Genomic DNA, 23181 nt, shown 5'->3' with positions numbered 1-23181 from the left:
TTGTATGCTGTCTTAGGAGCCTATTTTTTTTTTCCCCAATTTTGGTACTATCAAGCTAGGCGTGGGTTTCTTTTCCTTTAAATAATTTGACGGTACGACATTTGGAGGGTTGCATGATTGCTTCATCGGCTGTTTCGAAGAACCGTGAATCCTATTTTCCTTATATCAAGATCCTTATGCAGTAAAAATGCGGGAAAATGCAAAGATGGAGTTGGCAAACCATTCTATCTTGGACAAGTTGATGACAAAGATGCTTGCTAAGTTGAAATTTAACAATGAATATAAATTTTATGGGTCTTATTTTTTGAAATTGTACGGTTCTAATAAATTTTATTTAACATGACAGAATTGTAACAAAGGCTGTGATTCTAACAAAGAAAGGTTACTTGTATGCTAACTTAGTTCGTTAATTTCAAAAGGCTGGAGTATTTCAAATGACTTTGATTGGCTTTTCTTCTAATCCGTTTTCTTGGTTCCTTAGACTTGAGCGGAGGAAGGAATGTCATAAATCAGCAACGACGTGGGCTATATTCTCTCGTGACAGACTAACTGGTTGTTAGCAGGTAACAACAGCGAATGATTATTACCTCTCTAAACTAATGTTTCAACTTATCTTGTATTTTTTTTTACCTGGTTTCACATGCAGCATTTGGTGTCATAATAATAACCCTTAAATTATTTACCAAAAGAAAAAAGTCGGCGTCCTTTTGCTCTAACTAATAACAATTAGTTAGAGAGATAAGGAGAGTGAGAGAGGTGCATTGCATTGGACAGTGATCTGCAGGATTGGCAGAATGACACCCACCTCTGAACAGCTTGTACTCCAATTAGTTAAAATTGTTTAATGGGGGTTGCAGATGCTTCATCTCTCAGCTGCTCTTTATGTTCCCTTTTCTGTGAGCACCTAAAGTTGAGTCTGGGACGGAAAAATTGAGTGGTCTTTGCATCCTTATACAAAGAGTGCATGCAGTAAGCAGTAGCAGCAACTTTGGACCACCCTACTCACAAGATTCTTGTACTTATAGTTATATATCTCTCCCACATCTGCCATATCCTTAATAAAGACCAGAATCACTCCTCATTAAAAAAATCATCCACCTATATGTATGTAGGGTTCTTAGGGAACGAAATCCCAAAACACTCCTCCATCTTTGCCAGTGGATTGTGGACAGAACACAACCGAAAGCTCGTTTATAGGAGGGCCCTCAACACTCAGCAAGAATCCGTGAACTACTCTGAGCACCCAACAAACCCCATTTTGAAAAATTTACTTGTGAGAATGCCAGTTTAGTTTAGGCTTTAATTTTGACCTTTTGTCATCAAGCCTCGGTGGTTTTGTGACAATAATTTTAGAAAACAGTATCGAGCAGACTGCTTATGTGACAGAAAATTCAATGAAAGCGAAGAATGGAAATATCTTTTTGGCTTTAGATGCTGCTAAGCTTGCTTTACATGGGCTGGTGATGCTACCTATTGCTTTTCTTTTTCTTGTCTCTATTTTTCTACCTGCTGACTTGGTTGGCAGTTTTGCTACCAAATAACCAAATGGAACATGCTTTCTTCAAATAAAATGCGGACCACCTCCTCTGGCTCCGAGCCACCCTGTTTTCTTGCAAGCTTGGGGCAAATATACATTGTGGACCATGATGTTGAGACTTAATAGTAATTTTTCCATTATAGGCAACAATTACAATTTTGGCACAAAAATCTAACTTTCGTAACCCAAGACTTTACTGCCACAATTAATTTATGCTGTCATCTATGGCAACATTAAAATGAAAACCCTATTTTTTTTTTCTATCTAAATCACATCACAGTCAACTTAACTTTTTCCCTCTCTAAACATTTTAAATTGTGCGTACATTTCTCAGTCTGACAATCTCTACTCAGCTATTGTTTTCTTGAAACGAGGAATTCTTAAATTTTACCCTTGAATTAATTCCACAACAGTTATGCAATCATCAAACAGATAGTAGTTAGCAGTAGTAGACATGGTAGTAGTCTCTTATATTTCTCCTGGCCGTATTTTCTTTAACGAATAAATTATTATAATTTTAAAGTTTTAAATTATCTTTAAGGTTATTATGCTCTGGTGCAAGATCAGGGAGACTAGTCACCAATAATTTGTTAATTAATCGTTTTACTAGTATATGTTGGAAATAAAAGAATTATAACAATACTATTTTTCTGTCTCTGGTATATTTGAAAATACTGAAACAATTTACAATTATATTATATTAAAAAATATAAACACTATATAAAATAAAAGATTTATAAATTCAGTATTTAAGGTTTTAAACTAATATATATGTATGTATGATCTGCTAAATGATAGTCTCCTTTGTAACATAACCCTAATTGGTGCAACCATGGTTAGAAAAGTATAGATGAAGCATAAAAAAAAAGGAAAAAAATAAAAGCATACATGAGACATGCTCCATATTTAAAATAAAAAGCATTGCCATGCATCTTAAAGTTTAACTTGGGATATGTGCACACCTAGCTTCACAATATATATATCCTAGCTAGTCTGCCCTACTCAACGGGATATATAATACCAAAAATAACTTAAACATTTGCAGACATATTTCCCTTTTTAGAAAAACAAGAAGTGGGAATTAATTGAAAACATATGTAAGACATTTTAGTTTTTTATATGTACAATATGCTGGTATTTACATGATCATTTTTACTGTTTATAATAATTTCATTCATCCCAAATAACATTATTTTCAAAGAAGAAATATCGATTTCAATATATAAAATATATGTACTATTTTAAGAATAATAACATAAGGGTAAAATCCTTAAATTAAAAGCGATTATAATATTATTCTTTAAAACCGTACACTATTAATAATGAAGTTTCATTGATATATATACCTCCATTAACAAAAATTAAAAATAGGTTTTAATTTAACTTTTTAAATGAAATATTATCAAAATCAACAACTTATCGTATACAATAAGATAAGGTATCACTACATTTATTATTCCTCTTGACATATGTAGAAATTAATTTTTTTTTTCGATATGGTAAACAATGACAATGTTTGATCTGACTGTCTTGAATAAAAGGACCTGAAGAAAGTACATCGAACAAATAAAATAATTACGATAATGATATGATAATATACAGATGATATCAAACCCATGTAAAATTGTACGAGGATTATGTGCATAATATCCAAACTTTTAATAATTAATTTCATAAAAAAAATACAAAATTACTTATTAGCAAGTGAATTTGTTTGATAAATATATGGATTGCAGAGTATTTGGGTTGTTCTAATATTTTTATGAAAAATATATACATAATTATTCCATTATATATCCAAAAACAGTTGAATAACATTATTTATAAAAAATTTACTAATTTCCTTATAAATTTCCACAAAAATTCTATACCATGCTAGGTGAACATAGCTGAAAAAAATTCACGAAATTATTATTTTTCCTTTTGTATTTAACTTTCTTGGACAATATATGAATCACTCACAACTTTTTCTTACATTGCTCTTACATAGTGTAAAGTAAAAATTAAGAATAAGTAAAATTAAATCTTAAAATTTAGTGTAAAGTAATTGGTTTGTGTGCATGCATATATTCGAGTAGAATAGAAGGCATAGAATTGAATTGAAAGCAGTTTTTAAGATTATCATTGAAAGCGTGTGTGTTGGATGAAGTGATTATTTATTTGTAAATTGATGAGATGTGGCATCATGGTGATGAATTGTGCATTGAAACATAGACAAGTAGCAGAGAATGCATGTTGTTTAATTTTCAAGATACTAACATTACCTTTAATTTAGTGACCAATAGATGATCAACATCCAAAGACAATAATCAGAATAAAATCCTCTCTACAACCCTATCATCATCACACATTAACCACTTCATATCCATCATTGCTATAATTAATCTTTATATATATAGGCATAGAATAAAACATCAATGTTTTAAAACCATGTTTCTTTGTTGCAAACTTCTTACAAATTCCAATTTCTTGATTACTTTTTAAATTATCTTAATCATTTGTCTCCCAATTATATTTACTAGAAAATGGTATAGTCATAAAAAAAAAAAATGAAAAGGTTGGAAGTTGACATATAACAATCTTTTGGAAAAGCTAGCTGCTTTTTCATTGTTTAAAATGATGAAGAGAGTATAATTGCACTTAAAGGTATGGAAAAAGTAATAAATATAAAATAAACTATATTCTCTATCTCTTTTTCAATTTTGGTTATATTCTCTTATATATTAACAGCATTCTGATTTCAGAAAAATGATGATAGCCGCCAGCTCCACATATAAAGTGGCCATATAAAATACCTAGTCCAAATAAAATACACAATAATTATTCGGTATATATCTAAGAATCTTTCACAAGTTATATATTCTTGCCACATACACTTCCACGTGCTTTCTCTTCCTTCACCAAAACCAGTCAAGCAATCCATTACACTAATTTATAACACACACAAATTTTAAATACTGTTACTTTTTTTTTCTGATATATATTCATATCTTATATGACTTAGAATAACATAGGAAATTTGCATTAACGTATATATTTTTTTAAATTAATATAATAGGAAAATACTTCAAAAAGTCTTACTGATGTAAACTATATAGATTGTAAACTTAATTAATGCATTTGTACTATAATTATAAATGATGAAATTTTTCAAGAATTCATATTGAAATAATACACATTTCTCAGTATATATTATACATATAGAGATTATATATGTCTCAATTTTTTATTTTTTAATTATGAAATAATTGACGTTTTCAGAATTTTAAAATTGTAATTAAATGTTTTCTCTCTATAATATATCTTTATAGTGGTGTAGGCACAAAGAATCTATACATCATGATTAATACATCATCACATAATTAAGAATGATCTAGTATATCTAAACATAAAATATATTACTTTTATTACATATTTTTATTTCATGTGTATTAATTTAGGCATCTAAAAATGTGGAAAGGAGGTCAGAATATTATTATCATCATTACTTAAATTTAAAAAAAAAAATTGAATGCATGTAATGAAATACTAATTAATCCAGAATTAGTAATAGAAAAGTCAAATGGCTTTGAATAAAAATGGCATAAATGAAAATGTGGTAGGAATTTGTGAGTTTGAGGGTGATGTTAATTAAATAAATGGAGGAAAGGGAAAAGGACTGGTGGTACAGACTGTAATTAGATGTTGTTTATTATGAAGTGTTATAAAAAAGAAAAAAGAAAAAAGCTAAAAAATAGATAATGACATAAATACTTTAGATGTATGATGTGACTAGCAGTATCTATAAGAAGAAAAAGGGTTGGAGATAGCATTAATTTGAAAAGTAATAAAGAGTGATTTTCGTAATGAAATGGATGAAGGGTTTCCAGAATGTGGTATATATGCAGCTGGCAGGTAGGAGATGCAGAAGAGAGAAAAAAAGAGATAGTTAATTTGAGATGCTTTTTTTCTTCTTCCTGATGCATGATGTGTGAAGTAATGCAAATGGCTATGTAGCCATGCAAATGGTCCCCTCAGATACGAACCCTTTTCTTTTGGCTCATCTTCACTGCTTTCCTTCTCAGTGGCATTAAGGCTTCCCCACTTCCTTAGTACTCAGCCCAAAAGTTATTAATGCACTTCTAATATATATAGAAAACACTCGCTATCTTCTCTGCAAACTGCATGCTGCTAGTGTTCGCGTGACAATATTCAATTTGCATCATCAGGGACCACTTTTTACCTCTTTTAATTTCTTTTCATTTTAATATTTTCCCTAATATTCCCTTACTTATAGATAACAAATATTAAAAGTTAAAACAAAAAACACAAACAAACTAACCTTTCATTTTTTCACAACACTCTTCTTTCTTAATTCCTCCCTCATCTCTGCTATATATAATACATGCCTCTTCCTATCTTCTTCATCCAAACCCTAGCCAGCCTTTAAAACTCCCTTCAATTCCCAATCTCATCATCATCATCATCACCTTTTGCAACCCTTTCTCTTCCTCTTTCCAATAACTATCATCATGCACCACTACCGGTTGAAGCTGCCAGCATGATCTTAACTTTCCTCACCTGTTTGAAGAGAGATCAGATCATGTGGCAGTTTCACCTAGTAGTTGTTGGCCGCATGAACTGCTATCTCTTCCTTTCTTTTCTCTTTAATTATCTTTTTTCCCTCTAGGATTTGTTAATAACCCATTTACAGAACGAATGTCTCACTGGTTAGAATGGTTTCTTATCTATTTTTTCTCTCATCTGGGTTCTTACTCCAGTACTTATATATATATGTTTTCTTTTCCCTTTGTTTCTTTTTTTCTTGGATAAAACAACGGATATCAGATATTTTATGATTCTTTTACTTTTCTTCTGCCACTGCGTGAAATTGAATATGCTCTATGGTGCCAAATCTTAATTGTATGATCTATTGTTAGGGTTTTGAGAGACAGGAATTGTTTTGCGTGGCTCGGTGCAATGCATTCGTAATTTCAGGATCGGATTCGCACTTCGGTGTCTGAGCCTCCATTACATTGGAATTGTAATATACCCCTTTGTTTTTTTTTTTTTTTAATTTATCTGTTGGATTTTCTTTACTATTACTGTCTTTCTTTATTTCCTTGGTGGTGGTGATGGCAGTGAAATTCTGTATTTAGGGTTCATGTTGATGGTTTTTGTACTTTCTGAATTTCCAAAGATCCTCTGAATTCCTTCAACTACCTAGATTTCTTTTCTTTTATCTTCTCTTCTTTTAAAGATGGTCAATTAGTTAACTACAGAGAAGAAAAATGAGATGGTAATTTTTCCCCATGACATTTTGGGATTAAAATGGCCTATATATATGTTTGTTCATATGTGTGTTGAATAAACATTGATGCATGTAGAGTACTACAGATCTGTAATCAATACATATGGCTCACAGTACAGACTTAGGCCAATTCATATTGCTTAATGTGTGAGAAATTGCTCAAATGAGACAAAAAAACTATTCCATTGCTGAAGTCACGGTAGATTCTCAAATATCTCAATGTACTTTCCTCATCGTGCTAGGATCTGAGTACAGCCTTTTGGCATTGGTTTTTGAATTTGGATCTTTACTACGTGATGAAACAATCATGTGCTTTTGCATCCCAAAGAAAAGAAAATCCTCCAACTGAGTATGAGACAAAGAAGAACTAGTAATAAATTATAAACTTTAATATTTCTTCAACTGTTTACAATCATCTGTTGCATTGAAAATTGATCCTCCTTGGAAAAATCTCATACGGATAATGAATTGATTTCGTTATAAACACCACCATCTGAACGTTTCTGACAAGAAATGTATGTGAACACATGAAGTCACGAACCACCATGTCCCCATTATATAATATCATCTTGTTGTGTAATATTTGTACATCTTTGCAGTTTCTTTCCCTCTCTTCTTTATCTTCTTTGTCCATTTTGGTTCTCACGGGGTTTTCTTTGGATTTGAAGCTTCCTCTTTTTTTCCTTCTTTTATTTCTCTTTTGGTAAGATTCCACATAGCTTTCAATCTGCTACGAGTACTTAAATGACATGTAATAGGTCAGTGATTTGATTCTCTCAATTCTATCCGTATGTCTTTTCTATGTCAGCTATTGTTACCAGAGATGTTAGCTTTAATCTCTATATTAACTGCTACTTCAGTCATGCATTACTGATAGATAAACATATGTTTTCAGAATGAATGACAAAATAAAACCTATTAATATAATCAAGATAATTATCACACTGAACAGTCACAAACTCTTGATTTCAACAAAAAATGCAAACATTTTATTAGCTGTGAACTATATTTAACGGGTGATTTCTGAGCAATTTACTCAGACAACTTTAAGTTAAATTGTTATGGTATCCCTAAAATGCTTGATGACTAAGAATAGCTCAAAGTCACTGGTCTTATACATAACAACCCTTTGTATTAGTGCAGTATATATGTGTGTGTCTGTGTTTGCACTCTCAAAAACTATATATGTATTTGTGTTAATTCCAATTACAATTAATTTGAATTCACAGTTTGCTGTGTTAATTGCAATTATGTCGAGCATATACTGGTTCTCTAAGTTGTAATTTGAAGAGTTCTGATCGTATATATTGTTCATAGAAAGAAATACTGATATACCAGTTACCACATTCATTTCCTTTACTGTGAGATGTAGTCGAGGTTATATGTACAATGTTATACGGTAGATATGCCTCATTTATTTGGCTTAAATTAATACGCAGATCATGATTCAAATTGAATTAGATTGTTTATTTGGATTTAAATACGGAATGAAATCTAGACACTATGAAACAAAAGCTTTTCTGCGAATTGTATAAATACAATTATGATATCAGAAATGCGGAATGTCACGTGATGCTAAAATTGTCTTCATTTCTTTTGGTCCCCATTCATAAAAGATTTAAGTCTGTGCTTCTGTTATGCTGAACGGACAGTTTTCTCTATAATAACCAGATTCTCTAATCATAAATTCTTATATAGAGGTTTTGTTAATTAATTACTTGTATTAGCTGAAACCTTTCCACTCTTTAGCTGCCAAGAATTGTTAACAATTCCTAAAATTAATTACGGTGGTTCAGAGGGAGGAAGTCCTATAATTTACAAATTTTCATTACACTTCTTACCACTCTTTTTTGTCTTTATACCTTATTCTATCACATCACTCATCATTTCACATTTTTCTCTTCTTTTCCTATCTCTTTTTTATTTGTAAAAAGAAGTGAACCATTCTATTTTTATGTTTGATTTGAATGAAAATTCACGTAAATGAAGGAATTGAACAATGATTTCTGTGAGGTGAAAGAAATTTCTCTGAAATTCATAGTGAAAATATAACCCTATTTTTGTCATTAGCTTCGTAACAAATTTAAATTCTGACAAAATTTTGGAATGTGTGCACAGGCTATATATAGGTTATGCCTAATTATCTCAATATATATAGTAATCCATGATGATGTTCATAATAGAAAATTGTACAAAAAATATAAAATCAAATTAGGTTTTCAACAGTGTTTTGATTAAGTTTAATTTGATTTTTTGCTGTTATATCTGTTTCTATAGTTTATGACTTTGTGTCTGATATTTTAAAGAACTTACCGTAGTTAAGATAAAGAGATGATGAGTGTCATAAATTACATTGTATGAGGTAGGTATTATGAATCCACCATGACCATAATCACCCCTCATAACTCATTTTAGTTTTTCATATACTTCAATAAGAAGAATCATGGATACTAAATTACAAATATCAATTAATGATAAAGATTAAACACTACGAAATTTCTGAAAAGGAAAACGAACTATCTTACAGGTCCTAAATTGTAATTATACATGTTGTCTTTGAAATTTAGAAAAACTAAAAATATTGAAAATAGTGTATAATAATGATAAATAATTTTTATATTATATAATTGTAAAAGCATTCTCTATCGTGAAACTTTGAAGTTCCTTTTCTTTTGCCCTAAATATAGTATTTATTATAATCTCAATTATTATTTCAATTTTATCCAGAAATTGTTTGTTTATTTTAAGTACACGTAATCTTCTCACACTTTCAAATATTTTTGTCAAGAATTTACTTATATTAAAAAAAAATACTCGTACAGAAAACTAGGTATACTTGCTTGATTGTTAAGTAACAAGTTATTGTATGGAGGAATATGGAACGTGTATTGATTATTTATTGAGCTTAAGAAACGGAGACTAATACTGCAAATAGGAAGTATTCCATTAAAACTACTATTATTATTATTATTATTACTATTATTATTATTATTATTATTATTATTATTATTATTATTATTATATAAATTAAGCATATGCCAAATGGGTCCCTAGGGATAAAATATGAAGGCAAAATTCATAAAAAGTTCCCCTACTTTTGGAACTTTAAATTTTTTACTAAAATTCCATCATGAAACCAACCATATATAATTAATTTATTTATTTTTCTTTACTTATATACCAGCCATTGAGAATCAGAATTTACAAAACAATGGGAAGACTCAAATACAGTTTCATTATTTTAAAGGCCTAGCACTGGATTCTCAACACTTTGATCCCTATTAAGTGGAGTTGCCTGTCAAACACTCAATTTTTACAAACTTTACCCTAAAAACCTAATGGAGAAAAAAAAAATAGCAAACATTCAACTTTATTGTACATCCACAAAGAGAAAAAATAACACGATATGGTAAAAAAGAAAAACAGAGTATTTAACAAATAAAAATCAACTAAAATAATAACGAAATGAGAAACACAAGTATCGAAACATACTTTTATATTTATTTGACACAGAATATAAGAATAAAATAATTATAAAAGTGTAAATTTTTATATTTTTTTAAGAAATAAAAAAGTAAAAAGTAAAGAATGATCATATCAAATAAATGTAAAAAATTTAAGTGTATGAAACAATCATTTTTCAATATAATATAATGAAAAGAGAAAAAAGATAAAATATATATATATATATATATATATATATATATATATATATATGAAAAATATTGAGAATAATGTGTTTGCTCTTTGTAGTTTACAAAAATGAGAACTCCTAAACATCATTCTTATATATAATAGCATCCGTACCTAAAATAAAGCATCCACTATATAGCTATACCATTTTTATTCTTTCATTACAACTATCATATTCTTTCGATTCAACATGTGATAAATAACTACACGGTGGATGAAGCATAAACCAATTACCTTGTCATTATACTTTTATTTTATGTTAGATTTAAATTTAGAGTGTGTTTAGTTTAAATAAATTCATTCAAAACTTTGTTTAATAAGTTTTTGTCATATAACTTTTTAGTATGATTTATATGTTTTTATAGTGTGAAAAAGTTTACGTGGTCAACGAATTAAAATTGTGATTATAAAATATGACTTTGAAGTAACTATGATAAATAGTAAAAATAATAAAATTGTTCTCATTTTATTTTTAAGTCTAATTTTAGGCAAATGTCAATAATAGTTATCATTTGCATATTTTAAATTGAAACCTCGTATGAAAGTACTTAAAGAATTAATCTGTCTTATCGAGTCATGTAATAAATATCTTTTTCTTTTCCTTTTAAATATACCATAACTTCGATTTATTCACAATTTTGATTAAATTTAAATTTAAAATTTTGATATACTATGTATAGTGAGAAATTTTCACTGTTTTAACTAAATCTAATTTAAGTTAGTTTTCAAAGTTTGACATGCCAATTTGTATGAATTTTAAAATTTAAAGATGTTCTAGAAAATAAAATAAAAAAAAACGTAACAAAATGCACTTTGAGTTTGAAAGTATATACATACTTGTCTCTACCCGACAAGACGTTTTGCAAGTAACCCAAAAATCACGATTATTGGAAATAATAACCAGAAGTTATAAATAACTAATTTTGTTTGATTAACAAAAATATTTATATTAAATTTTAATTAAAATAGTAACGTTTACTTTTATCAAAGTCCTTAATTTATTATTTTATTAAAGTATTTAATGAAAAAAGTTCGTTTTAATAAAAAATTATTGGAGTAAGATTCTTTCCTTTCTTCCTAAGAATGTGACAAAGAGAATTTAGATCAGAAACAATTTTTGGAAAACATTAGTTTTTAGAAATATTACTTTTAAAGATGTAATTCAAACACGAGAAACGTCATAATTCTATATTTCTATAAAAGTAAAAGAAAATAATCTCTTTACTGAGGCCTCTTAAAGGTAATTTTTTAGTAGAAGTAATAAACATAAAGATTTGAAATTTTATTTATTTATGTTATTTTACATACTTCTTTTTGTTATGTCATACAAGTTATTATTACAGTAGAAAATATATTTGATCTCTACAATATATATATATAATATAAATGTGAGAACAAAAATAAATTTGGAAAAAATTCCCTAGAAATAAGAAAAATTTAGTGAAGTATTTACATAGAGATGTGTGGGGCACATGCATCCATTTCCAGAAGTTTCTGCTATATATGGTGGTAGTAATTAATGATTAGAATATTTAGTTCTATAGCATTTAAATTTTGCCATAATGATGTCTAGCAATGAGATTTTGACCATAACCTTGTCTCCACAAGTTTATTACTGAATTGAATTTGGCATATTTTCTTTTAAGGTATTGAAATCCTTTCTTGTATGAGAAAAGTTTAAATATATAGGTTTGTTCATGTCTGCCTTGTTCAAGTAGAGAATATTTTATTAATCCAAATAAAGTTCATTTTTTATTAATAAGAGAAGAGAAGAGAAGAAAGAAAGTTAGCACCATTACTATAATTGCTGTAAAAGTTGCAACAAGGAATTTCTTCATTATCACATGAACTACTTCAAATTTTAAAAGCAAATCCACATCTTCAAATTCTGCAATTTCAGTTACTGTATTAATTTTTCACTAATTTATATTACTGATTTTTTTTAATGTTGTTGATAAGTAACAAATGATCACGTCAGATACAATTGACACTGTTTACACCAATATCCATGAAACAAAAAAACAATTTAGTTAGTGAATATTTATTGGATAAAATGCGTTTTGTTTTCTTCGCAAGATTTTCAAAATATTAAATATATTTTTAAAGTAATATTATTTTTGTCGCTATAAAATGTCAAATATTTTTTTTAATTTCTAAAATTTAAACATATTTTAAAATCTTTATTAGTAAGAACTATAAAAAAAACTTACAAGAATCACATAATATTAATTATATAGCCAAGTGAAATAAGTTTTGATAGGAAAAATTTGTGAAAACATATTTTATCCTGATATACACAATACCTCTTTTAAAATTTCTTATACCAATTTGAAAAAGGAAATAGATCATATACTAAAGTTTTTTTTTTCCGGAAATTTTCCAAGTTATTACTTGTTAATTAGCTCAATTATGTGTAGAAAGTAATTTATTATCAGAAAAGAGTTGTTGGTTATGGTTTTATCTCACATTCAGTAATTTTTTCGCATTAAATTTCTCTCATGGTAAATTTGTTTGTTAGGTTTACATCATTAATATTTTAAAAGTGATTTTTTTGTTTGTCTTTAAAGTGACTATTATAAAATGCTTAGTTATTGGTAATGGCCTATTAAATTATTTATATTAATAGCCCAATGTGCTTGCAAAGTTAAAGTAGGAAATTTCTGGTCTCTGTAAAGGCCTTATGGCAAAATTTTCTTAAAGATTGACAGAATTTTTTTACAATGGCAAATTTGACATCTATAAAACCTAAAAATACTTGTAGGAATTCATTCTAAGCTAATCCTGAAGAACTGTAATCATGGATCTATGGATGGAAACCTACACGACTAATGTACAAAGTAGTAATTTCTTTCCTACCATGTTGATGCCTCCCTATACCCTTCAGTCTAACAGTAAAACATCACTCTCTTCACATTTTCTTTCAGGTCTGGCAATGGCTTCACACTATAATCTCCAGCTGCTCGTGTTCCTTTGGAACCATGACCGTTACCCTCACCTGTAGAACCATTCTCTTGCATATCTGGTTCCATGTAGAAACGGGCTCGAAAGGCTGCTAAATGCGCATAATATGCAGGGGGAACTGCACAGCAACGATTCCACCCAATTCAGTTCTAAACTATTCAAGACAAATATAAAAATGAAAAATTACATAGTAATTGAAATATGGACTTACCAACAGATACTGAGCGTGTACACCTTGCATATGTATAACAAAGATTGTTTGTCAAAGACTGAATTCCATCTGCTGTGAAGTTGTTTTCATCCCACAGAACATGATAATGAGCTGGCCGACTAGTACCCTGAATGTTAATACAAACACACGTTTAGACTTTTCCAAGATTTAGCAAAGCATATCACTAGTTTCATTCTGGGTTAATCTGTAGTCCTCCTGTGTTAAAAAGTTAAAACTTAAGTGGGTTAATTCTCCCTCTAATTTTGATTGTTATAATATTTCTTTCCATTATCAACCTTATTTGTAATCATAAACACTGGAAAAAAAAAGAAGGTAAAAACCATCTTTTACCTGGATGCCAGCATGACTGCAGAGATAAAAATCAAACTCTGTTGGATGGCAGATTTTGGAATCAACAACAGTCCCTGAACGAAATTTAAAACAAGAAAACTCCAATCCATTATTAGATATTCATTTTAAAATGGGAAGAATGATTCAGAAATGGCATCTCTGTGCAGAAGCATCTAAGGAATGTGCAAAATACCAGGCAATATATTCCCACTCCTATCAGTGCTGCTTCTGTCCCTGTGGTTGTTTGCGAATAGCCGAGTATGATGCCTTTTTTGCACGACTATGAAAGTTACTGGAGGCTGGTAATTTGGTTCTAAGGAAGCACATGCCTACACAGAATCGCTTCTCAGAACACATTTTTGTTATAAAAAGAACATAAATGCTTGATGATAGAAAGCAAGTGATACTGACCTTCCGAATCGCATCCAACTCATAAAGTAAAACTTGGTAAAATTGTCCTTCACTGACGCCGTCCCTGTTCAAATGTCAATGTTAATATCCTGGTACCACTTCCATCAAACTTCAATGTTTCAGAAAGCCAATGTCCTAGGTAAGATACACATGTAAACTAGCCAAGATTGTTTTAAGAAGACAATGTCTCTAATATCTAAAAATAAAAGCATAATTTTAACATTTCAAAAATAATATGATTACAATTTTACAAAATATAGCATGAAAAACTCGAAGAACTTTTATCTTGGGAGGCAAAAAAGAAAAAAATAAAATAAAACCTTGGTGCAAATTTATGGACTTTTAAAATCTGGAGATTCTCAATAATTGAAAGTTACGTGCAGAGGGTCTACTTGTACATGGTATTCTACGAGACTAGAACAAGAATTTTAATGGAATGCCCCTGAAATATATGAATAAAAGGAAAACCATTTGGGATGTTTTATGCACTTGATTTTGCCAGCTATATGACATTAATCCCCGTAGTAGACATAACAGAAATTATGTGGACAGGTGATGCAAAATTTGCCGAAGGAAAGAGTTCAGAAAACATCTGAAGGGCGTTGAGATAAAATCCATGTAGAAGTCAAAACAATGAAGCTGGCGAGTGAAAATTACATGTATAAAAGAAAAAATAGGGGGTGTAAGCTTAAAACTATAGGAAACTTACTAACAAATTCTACACATTTCAATGATGCTAAGTTTTGTAATGGCTTACTCCATCTAACAGCAACTCAATCTTTAATGTAATTCTAATCAAAATCAATGGCAAGAACCAACTAACCAATTCAACAGAGGTACGCTTCAACCTACTAAAAGAAATTTTATGCAAGTTTATAACATGCATTATAGATCTTTCTTCATAAATTAAACATAATGACCTGTAAAATATAATTCGTAGCGGCTTTTGTCCTGTTGCCTTTCTAAAGGAAACAAGTAAATCTCTGCACAAAAAAATACATGTTAAAATGATAAAATAAGTAATTGCGAATGAGTATGAGAAATTACTTGTACACAGAGTCTTTCAATAAAAAGAAATAATAAACTAAGATTTAACATGATCAAAACCCATCACCCAACAATCTAGAATCATGTTCAAAATTAAAATAGTAAAATTAATACTTTTAGTACCGGATCATGCCTCCACTAACTGTGCCACGAACAGGGTCGTGCCAAGTTTTGTACAAGTCTTGTATGAGTTCCTGCCGATGAGCTTGAGCGCACACTAGACCAGCGTATTTTGTTACTTCAGGCCAGTCCTGAGATGCTACTACCTACAGCTTGAGCAATCATTATCAGTTGCTGAAATCATCAATGACTATTGCATTACAATAAAACAGAAAAGGATAAAAAGATTTAGACTAATACAGCTGCAATTGAAGGGCTTGAGTCTTCGCCGTTTTCAGGGTGGGTTACATCTGCTCCGAAAATAATGGTTGGTATGTCACTGACCAATGGTATTCTGCAGCTCACAGCATCAAGAAGTACAGTATTTCTACCGCCCATCTGCACCCGGAGGAGGGTAAGTGGCCACTATTTAGTTACTGAATGCATTTATGAGAAGTAACAGCAATGATAACATGAATACCCAAAAGGTAAGGATCATAATTTCCGCAACATAACCAAGCCTAGTATTTGCCTAACAATTTCTAACTAGTGTCTATTTTATATATTAAAAAAAATGAGGTTATCAAGGCAATTATGAAGAAAAAAACAGATGGGAAATTGCCTGATAGTTAATAATAAATTGAAGAAGACTTCGAAGTTCAAACAATGGTTTAGTCAGGATAGGTAGTTTTTTGATAGAGAAGTAAACAAACCTTCACATTGATCTTCAGAGACACATTAGCTAAGTACTGTTTAGTGATTTTGAAGACATGCTTTGTCAGACAGCATTGTGAAATTAGCCCAAGATCAGTTTCACAAATTCGCTTCAGATCACCTGAAAACAAAAAACAATTAAATGAATACTCTGCATTATAACTCGGAACATTTTGTGTATCATGTCAACTCAAGCAAGTAGCTTCGATGATTGATACCCTACAACAATCATAGAGGTATTATCAATTCAAATGGCTTACCATAGAGTGAACCGTTATTGTCTGGTAATATTGCTAACAATAGCTCTAATTCCTTTCCTTTAGTTTTGCTCGCAGAAACATGGTAAACATGTTTCAAAGCTTTCTCTACCTGTTCAGGCTTGGCATTGTATATGGGGATAACAGGCTCTGGATTAAATTCCTAAAAGAAAAGATATGTTACTGAATATCAGTAAATTTCTTCCTATCAAACACAGACAAAATGATAATAAAATAGATTGAGGATTACCATGCCAGATACTTGACACATTTGAGCAAGCTCATTACAAAAAGTGCGAGCAACACTATCTTGCACACTCCGTGAAAAATTTATGCATGCCCACCGGCTAACAGTCATTCCATTAATCATTTTCTGTCAATTCAAGATTTAAGAGTTATATACCAATACTGTGAGCTATCGCAAGTTCTTGGTCTAAGCGAGATTAGCAGAAATGTTGGAATAGATGAAATAAACCAAAGCTATATCAACATCAAATTAAATCAGAGAATTGGCCAAAAACAGCTATAAAACAGCTGAGGAACAGAGAAACGTAATGCCAATATACATTACCTTGTTCATCATATTCCATTGACCAACTTGGGGTAAACAGTTCTTTTCTTTCCCACTTTCGTGATATTTAAGCTGAAATCGAAAGAACTTTAAATCAGTGAATAGTAGCGAAAAAGTAAATTAAATTTTCAGTAAATGCGATAAATCAGATCTATTGAAGGGAAAGTGCATTACCCAAGGGGCTGGAAGAATTCTCGCTTCAACAGAAGCTAACTTTTCACTGATTTTAATTCCAAATTCTTTTGCATACGGATCTTGATCATAAGCATTATGTTGAATGGTCTGCTTGTATGAAACCCACATAAAATTAAAAAAAAAAAAAAAAAAAACAAATCTTTACTATTTATGAAGGTCCAACATTATCATGCACTTAAGAGAAAAATACATCTGTGTGTGTAAAAAACATAAGTTAAATGTATTTATCCTTCATATAATCTTAAGGTTTCACTTGTCACATCACATAAAAACACAAATTACTAAATTGTGTGAACATTCAAATTACTAAAGTCTCATAAAAACCATGAAGAGTAGAAGTTTGCTGAGTACTTTTAGAATTAATAATGAAGACATGTTTAATGTAACGGCCCTTCCCTTCCTAATTGTTCTGCAATTACATAGTCTATTTTTTAAAAATAGGCACAGGTGGGAAGTGGCTATTTTGTAAACGTTAACATTATATGAAAGACGAGCTTGTTGTAGCGAAGCTTCCAAATTAAATACCCGTAAAATGTCATTTTCACGATCGCGAGGTCTCTGGCAAGTAACTTTCAATAGAGCAGTAATTTGCTTCTCGTTCAATCTTTTTGTATAGCGTTGCCCCTCAACAATTTTGCAAGCCTAGGGAACCAGAAGCATATAACATTAAACATTGTGAGAATGATGAGTGAATACTTCAATTGCCAGGAACTTTTCCTACCTCCATAGGCAAATAGTTGGCCTTCTTCTGGTTTCCCACTTGGAGGCAAGGAAGGTGAGTATACTGAATAGTGAAGCCATACATCTCTTGGAAGTATTCAACTACTGATTTCATAGTTGAGTTCTCATCAACAGGAAACCTAAAAAAATACATCATTATTAGTGATCTAACGGAAGATCACTATAACTTCTACGAGTGCTAATAGGAAGAAAAACAACTTACACAAGTTCTCTTGTTGGTTGAGAAGTCAACCCTGAAACACGATATTTTCTTCTCACACTCCCTCTATGTGTTACTTCAACTTTTACTCCTCTAAGGGCTTTCTTAATCTGTTAGACGTTAAAAAGAAGCTCGTTAACTTGATCAATATTGACAGAATAACATATGAACTTAGCATCCTCTGTCACTGTACTAATTACCTTAATGCGATCAGCATCTGACAATGGCCTTGACATCACATCTTTCCCTAATAGCTGCCCAACAAATTCCACTACTGGAAGTGGCTCAATAAATGCAGCAGATGCCATATCTGTGAAATGCAAGATCACAATTAAGAAAAAAATTAAATTTATCAACTTATTTTATTTGGGCAACTGTTTCTATTTTCATTCTAAGTTTGTACCTCAAATTACAAAAATTACACTTAATTTCTATTTTATTTTCTGTTTTCAAAGATGTGTACGAACGAGGAAACAATTTTTCAAAGTAAACAAGCCCTAAATTTTACTGTAATTAGACTACCTGTATAATTAATATTTAATCAATATAAGCAATGTACCAATATTGAGGGAGAGTCCCATCTGAGTAGGCCTTATGCTCTGGTAAAATCCACACCATGACTCTAATCCCTCTCCAAGCCGTTGCGGTGTTCTAATATCAGGTGAAAAGAAGGACCTTCCAATTGGGCAATACCTTTAGAAAATGCAGTCATGGTAAGATAAATAAGATTTTAAGCTTCACTTACTCATTAAATATATCATGTCTTGAATTTTTATAGTTTATTATATTCCCTAGACCAATATTATAGTACCTCTTGGTTGCCAGCTCTCTTAGTACAATGTCCAGGATTTGAAGTGCCTCCTGAGGTGCATCAGCACGCTTACCAGCTAGGAACTGGCCCAAGTGGTGCAAGTTTGCCCGAGCAACAAACTTGATCACCACCCTGTACTCTCTTTCCCTTCTGAAAAATGGCCAAGGTGTCAGTTGAAATTGAACCCACCGAAACACATAAACATTTTTCGGTTTTTTCTGGTTACGGTACAAAAGGGGCGGTTGTGTTTGTTTGTCTGAGTTGATAAGGGAGAGAGAAGAAAAGAAAAATATTGAAAGTGATTATGAGCAATAAATCCTTACTTGGGGCCATTGACTCCTTCCTCTTCTTCTACAAGCTTAATCTTAAACTCTCTCCAAGCAAAGGGAAGCTGCCCTGCTGTGTACAGACTTTTTCTGCCATCATATGCTGGAAGTCTCATCCCCAGGTCAGACTCTTTATAGAGCCTCACTAGTTCTGCTATGATAGACCTGTTCACTATTTTAGAAGACACTTCTGGGGTAATAGCAACCTTCAAAATAAAGGCAAACATAATGACATTAAATTAAAGCAAAAAGTATAATAATAATGATGATGATGATGATAATAGGGAACAAAAGCCTTAAAGGAAAATTTAAAATCTCATTAATAACACTACAAGAAAAGGCAGGCCTGCAAAAGCAGAACCCCTATAAGAGGAAAATCACAGGATGAACTTAAATGCATGCTGCCATAGAGGGCCCAATAGTTGTGCACTCAGAACATCCAATTTAATTGCCTTATCAGTGTAGTGATACAAATATATCAAGGAAAGGATCTTACATCATATTGGTTCAAGTCCTTGTCTGGTAACTCTGCAAAGAAGTGGTTAGCCTTCACAATGCATTTTGTCCCAACTTGTCCATATCCAGGCCTACGAGCAAAGCTCAAAGACTTGCTTGAAGTGGGAAAACCCATATCAGAGATGAAATCATTTTCAACATTCCCATTTGCACTACTTGTAAGTGTTGCAGTGCATGGTCTGCATCTAGGCCTCATCATAACATCTCCTTGATCGGGTTTTCTGCCACCTCTCCCCCTTCTTCTTCCCTTGTTCTTTGAGTGAGGCAAAGCTTGGCTATCGATTTCTGGTGGCGGTGGACCTTTGCCATTTTGGGCAGCTTTGGTTGTTTTCTTGGCTGGATTCATGGGATTCTGCAAATGAGGTTTGATCACAAGGTGTTGCTCAGAGCTTTCTTTCATCTGCCTCACTGGCATGTTGGCCTGGTTGATGAATACTTAACTCTCACCAGAATATGTACAAAGAACGATAGTACAGCAAACTTGTCCAAGGTGACAAGCTTCACAGTAAACCAATTTCACACTCTTTTAGCTTTTGCTTGTCATGTCTGCCAAACAGTACCAATTGCTTCAGATAAGAATGCATATACAAAGATGGAAAATGTAATTATTACGTTGGTATAATCAGCAGTAATTACTGTGCATTAACGAGAATGATCAATGGCTTGATTTGATGTATATAATCAGACGAAGAAGATTAGTAAGGGTGAAACTGAAAACTGGCATTGTATTGTATCATTGTATAGCAATACAAGCATTACCATTCTTTTGCAAAACTGAAAATTCATTTTTTCACCCTTACTTCCCAAGCAAATCCAAAAGTAGTCATGGTAGTAGAAACATACAGCTATACAGGGCCATAGAGCAGAATAAGGCAAAGAAAAGTAATTTCGACAGCAACATCTTCTCGCCTTTGCTTAAAGTTGAAAAGCCAGAAGACAAGGAAATCTCAGTGCTAATTAGTAGCACAAAACATTAACTGTACAACACGAAATATCACAAAGAGCAAAAGACAAAAGAAAAATAAGCACGATCGTTCAGTGAGGAAAGCCAATGACAACTATGAGCAAGGAATAGAAGAGTCAATAATAAAATGTGATTAGACATGTGAGAAACTCGGAAAATGGAAATAACCAGAAGACAAAACCAGTTCTTACAGACTTGTCCCCTGCCGAAAACTGAAAATTACCAAGACGACGCACATGTGCAGACACGCAACCATACTTTTTTAAAAAAAGACAACATTACAATGCATGGATTGTGAAGACAAAGCTGAAACCTTCACTCCACAGAACTACCATGAAATTGAGAAAAAGGAAAACAAACCACCAGCACAAAAACAAAATCACTGTGAAATATTTTCACCAAGAAAATAAAGAGAGAGAGGGAGAGGGAGAGTGAGAGAGAGAGAGAGAGAGAGAGAGAATGTTGGTAGCGCTTGCTTTAGAGCAAAATGTTTTTCCATTAAAAGCCTTGAAGTTACAGAAACTGAAAACAAAACCGAAACCCACCAAGCAGAAGTGACAATGAAGATGAAAATGAATGAAAGTACGAAACTTGAACTCACCCTGTTTCAGCAGAAGGGGTTGTGAAACATGGATAGTAAGGTAAACGTGAAGGGAAGGAAAGAGGGGTAGAAACAGTAGAAAGGGTGTGTTGGTAGAAGCAGGAGATTGAGAACTTTGAAAGAGAAAGAAGAAAGGAAAGGGAAGGTGGGTAAGAAGTAGCGTTGATGATGATTATGATGATCTTATACACGCATGCAAAGCGCTTTTTGTTCTTTCTTTATCACGTGTAAAAGGCTTTCCCTGCCTCTTTGCTTTACTTCTCTCTCTCTCCTATCAGTTTCCGCAGCCTCGGATGGCACCATGCTCATACTATATCATATCACTGTTATTTACGTCTGTTAAATATCTGTATTTAGGACTTTCATTTTTAAATTTATAATTATGAAAGAGTTCTTATCTAACATTCAATTTTTTTTCACATATTAATAACAATAATAAATATCTCATTTATTAAAATAATTTTATTGAAAGAATTCAATATCTTCATAAATACTCCTTGGTTCTTTCTTAATTATAGGTTTTTAATTCAAATTCTCGTTTTATTTATTTATTGTTGGTAAAGTTTAAAGTTACCTTTATTATTTTTTTACCAACTATGAATTCAGATTTTCAACTTATGTATTTTACGTGTTCTCTTCTAGGATATACCACTCCTGATACATCAAAGATATTTTAATATATTTTAAAATATTAAAAAACTGAACATAGAACGATAAAAAAATTAAAAGGAAATCTAAATTGAGTAATTATATCTTCATTTTTGGAAAATTCAAAGAAAAATAATAAAATACTCTTTATATTACAAAGTTACTTTTATTATGGAGGAATATTTTTTTCATTCTAATTATTTGAATAGAAACAAATTATTATAAATATAGAAGCTAAGTTATTTTTATGGAAAAAAAGGAGACATTTTATTATAAAAAAATACATATGCTATTTCGAATTATTTAAAAAAAAAATAAAAAGATCAAAAAAATATTTTTAACTTGTAAAAACTAAGATATTTACTGGTTTGTACATTCAAATGTTTAACGACACTTACTAGGAACTAGAGTAAGTATTTTTTATTTGTTAAAAATATAAACATATATCCTTAGTAAATATAAATATTTGGTATAATGTATGTGAAATGAATTAAAAACAAATATTATTTTTATTAAAAATATTAACGTTGGTCGAGTTAAGAAAAAAAGAGTAACAATTTTATATTAGTAGAGTTGAAAAATATTGTAAGTTTGAAGTGATAAAATGTGAAGTAAGTTGTATCTTAAAATTTAAAATTTTGACCAAACTAAAAACTAATTTATATGTGAGTATTGAAAACCAAAGACACTTTTAGTTTATTTTGCATAAAAGATGAACGAGAAAAGAAATGGTAAATGTAAAAGAAAAGAATAAAAAAGAAAAGTTAATATTATTATTATTATATAAAAAGTAGAGGAGTGGGGTCCATAAGAGTAACCGAGGATAATATAGAAGGAAGAAGAATAATTTGAAGTTGCAGTGGTGTTTCTTCTCTTGCAGGCTTAGATAGGCTTTTCTTTCTTTATTTTTATATTTTGTGGTTTTGAAGGTTTTCTCTACTTCCAATGTGTTTGTCACAAACCAATACTCATTTTCAGTTTGCGAAGAAGGCTTTGTAACGGTCCATTCAATGGTTTCGTTGGCTTTGGGTGAATGGG

At 31.0% G+C, this 23181-nt stretch overlaps 1 protein-coding gene across 3 annotated transcripts; it reads right to left on the bottom strand.

Annotated features, from left to right (window-relative positions):
* Positions 1–13186: 13186 nt before the first annotated feature.
* LOC106769669 (protein argonaute 10) lies at positions 13187–21753 on the bottom strand. Of its 3 annotated transcripts, XM_022785652.1 has the most exons (23): positions 21496–21753; positions 20774–20907; positions 19911–20476; positions 19412–19620; positions 19089–19238; positions 18837–18970; positions 18478–18587; positions 18281–18387; positions 18059–18197; positions 17863–17979; positions 17317–17424; positions 17143–17214; positions 16822–16944; positions 16575–16734; positions 16314–16435; positions 15862–15999; positions 15625–15767; positions 15375–15437; positions 14455–14518; positions 14237–14372; positions 14044–14117; positions 13693–13819; positions 13187–13599 (listed from the first exon to the last, which is right to left on the bottom strand). In XM_022785652.1, exons 3-23 carry the CDS (start codon positions 20343–20345, stop codon positions 13406–13408), a joined length of 2925 nt encoding a protein of 974 aa, XP_022641373.1. In that variant the 5' UTR covers positions 20346–20476; positions 20774–20907; positions 21496–21753; the 3' UTR covers positions 13187–13405. The 3 variants fall into 3 exon arrangements, with proteins under 3 accessions (XP_022641373.1, XP_022641374.1, XP_014510871.1); XM_022785653.1 differs by lacking the exon at positions 20774–20907 and having other exon boundaries at positions 19911–20496; XM_014655385.2 differs by lacking the exon at positions 20774–20907.
* Between the last annotated feature and the right edge of the window lie 1428 nt (positions 21754–23181).

The sequence above is a fragment of the Vigna radiata genome, chromosome 8 (assembly GCF_000741045.1).
Source record: "Vigna radiata var. radiata cultivar VC1973A chromosome 8, Vradiata_ver6, whole genome shotgun sequence".
NCBI lineage: Eukaryota > Viridiplantae > Streptophyta > Magnoliopsida > Fabales > Fabaceae > Vigna > Vigna radiata.
This window is presented reverse-complemented; position numbering and strand designations above follow the sequence as displayed.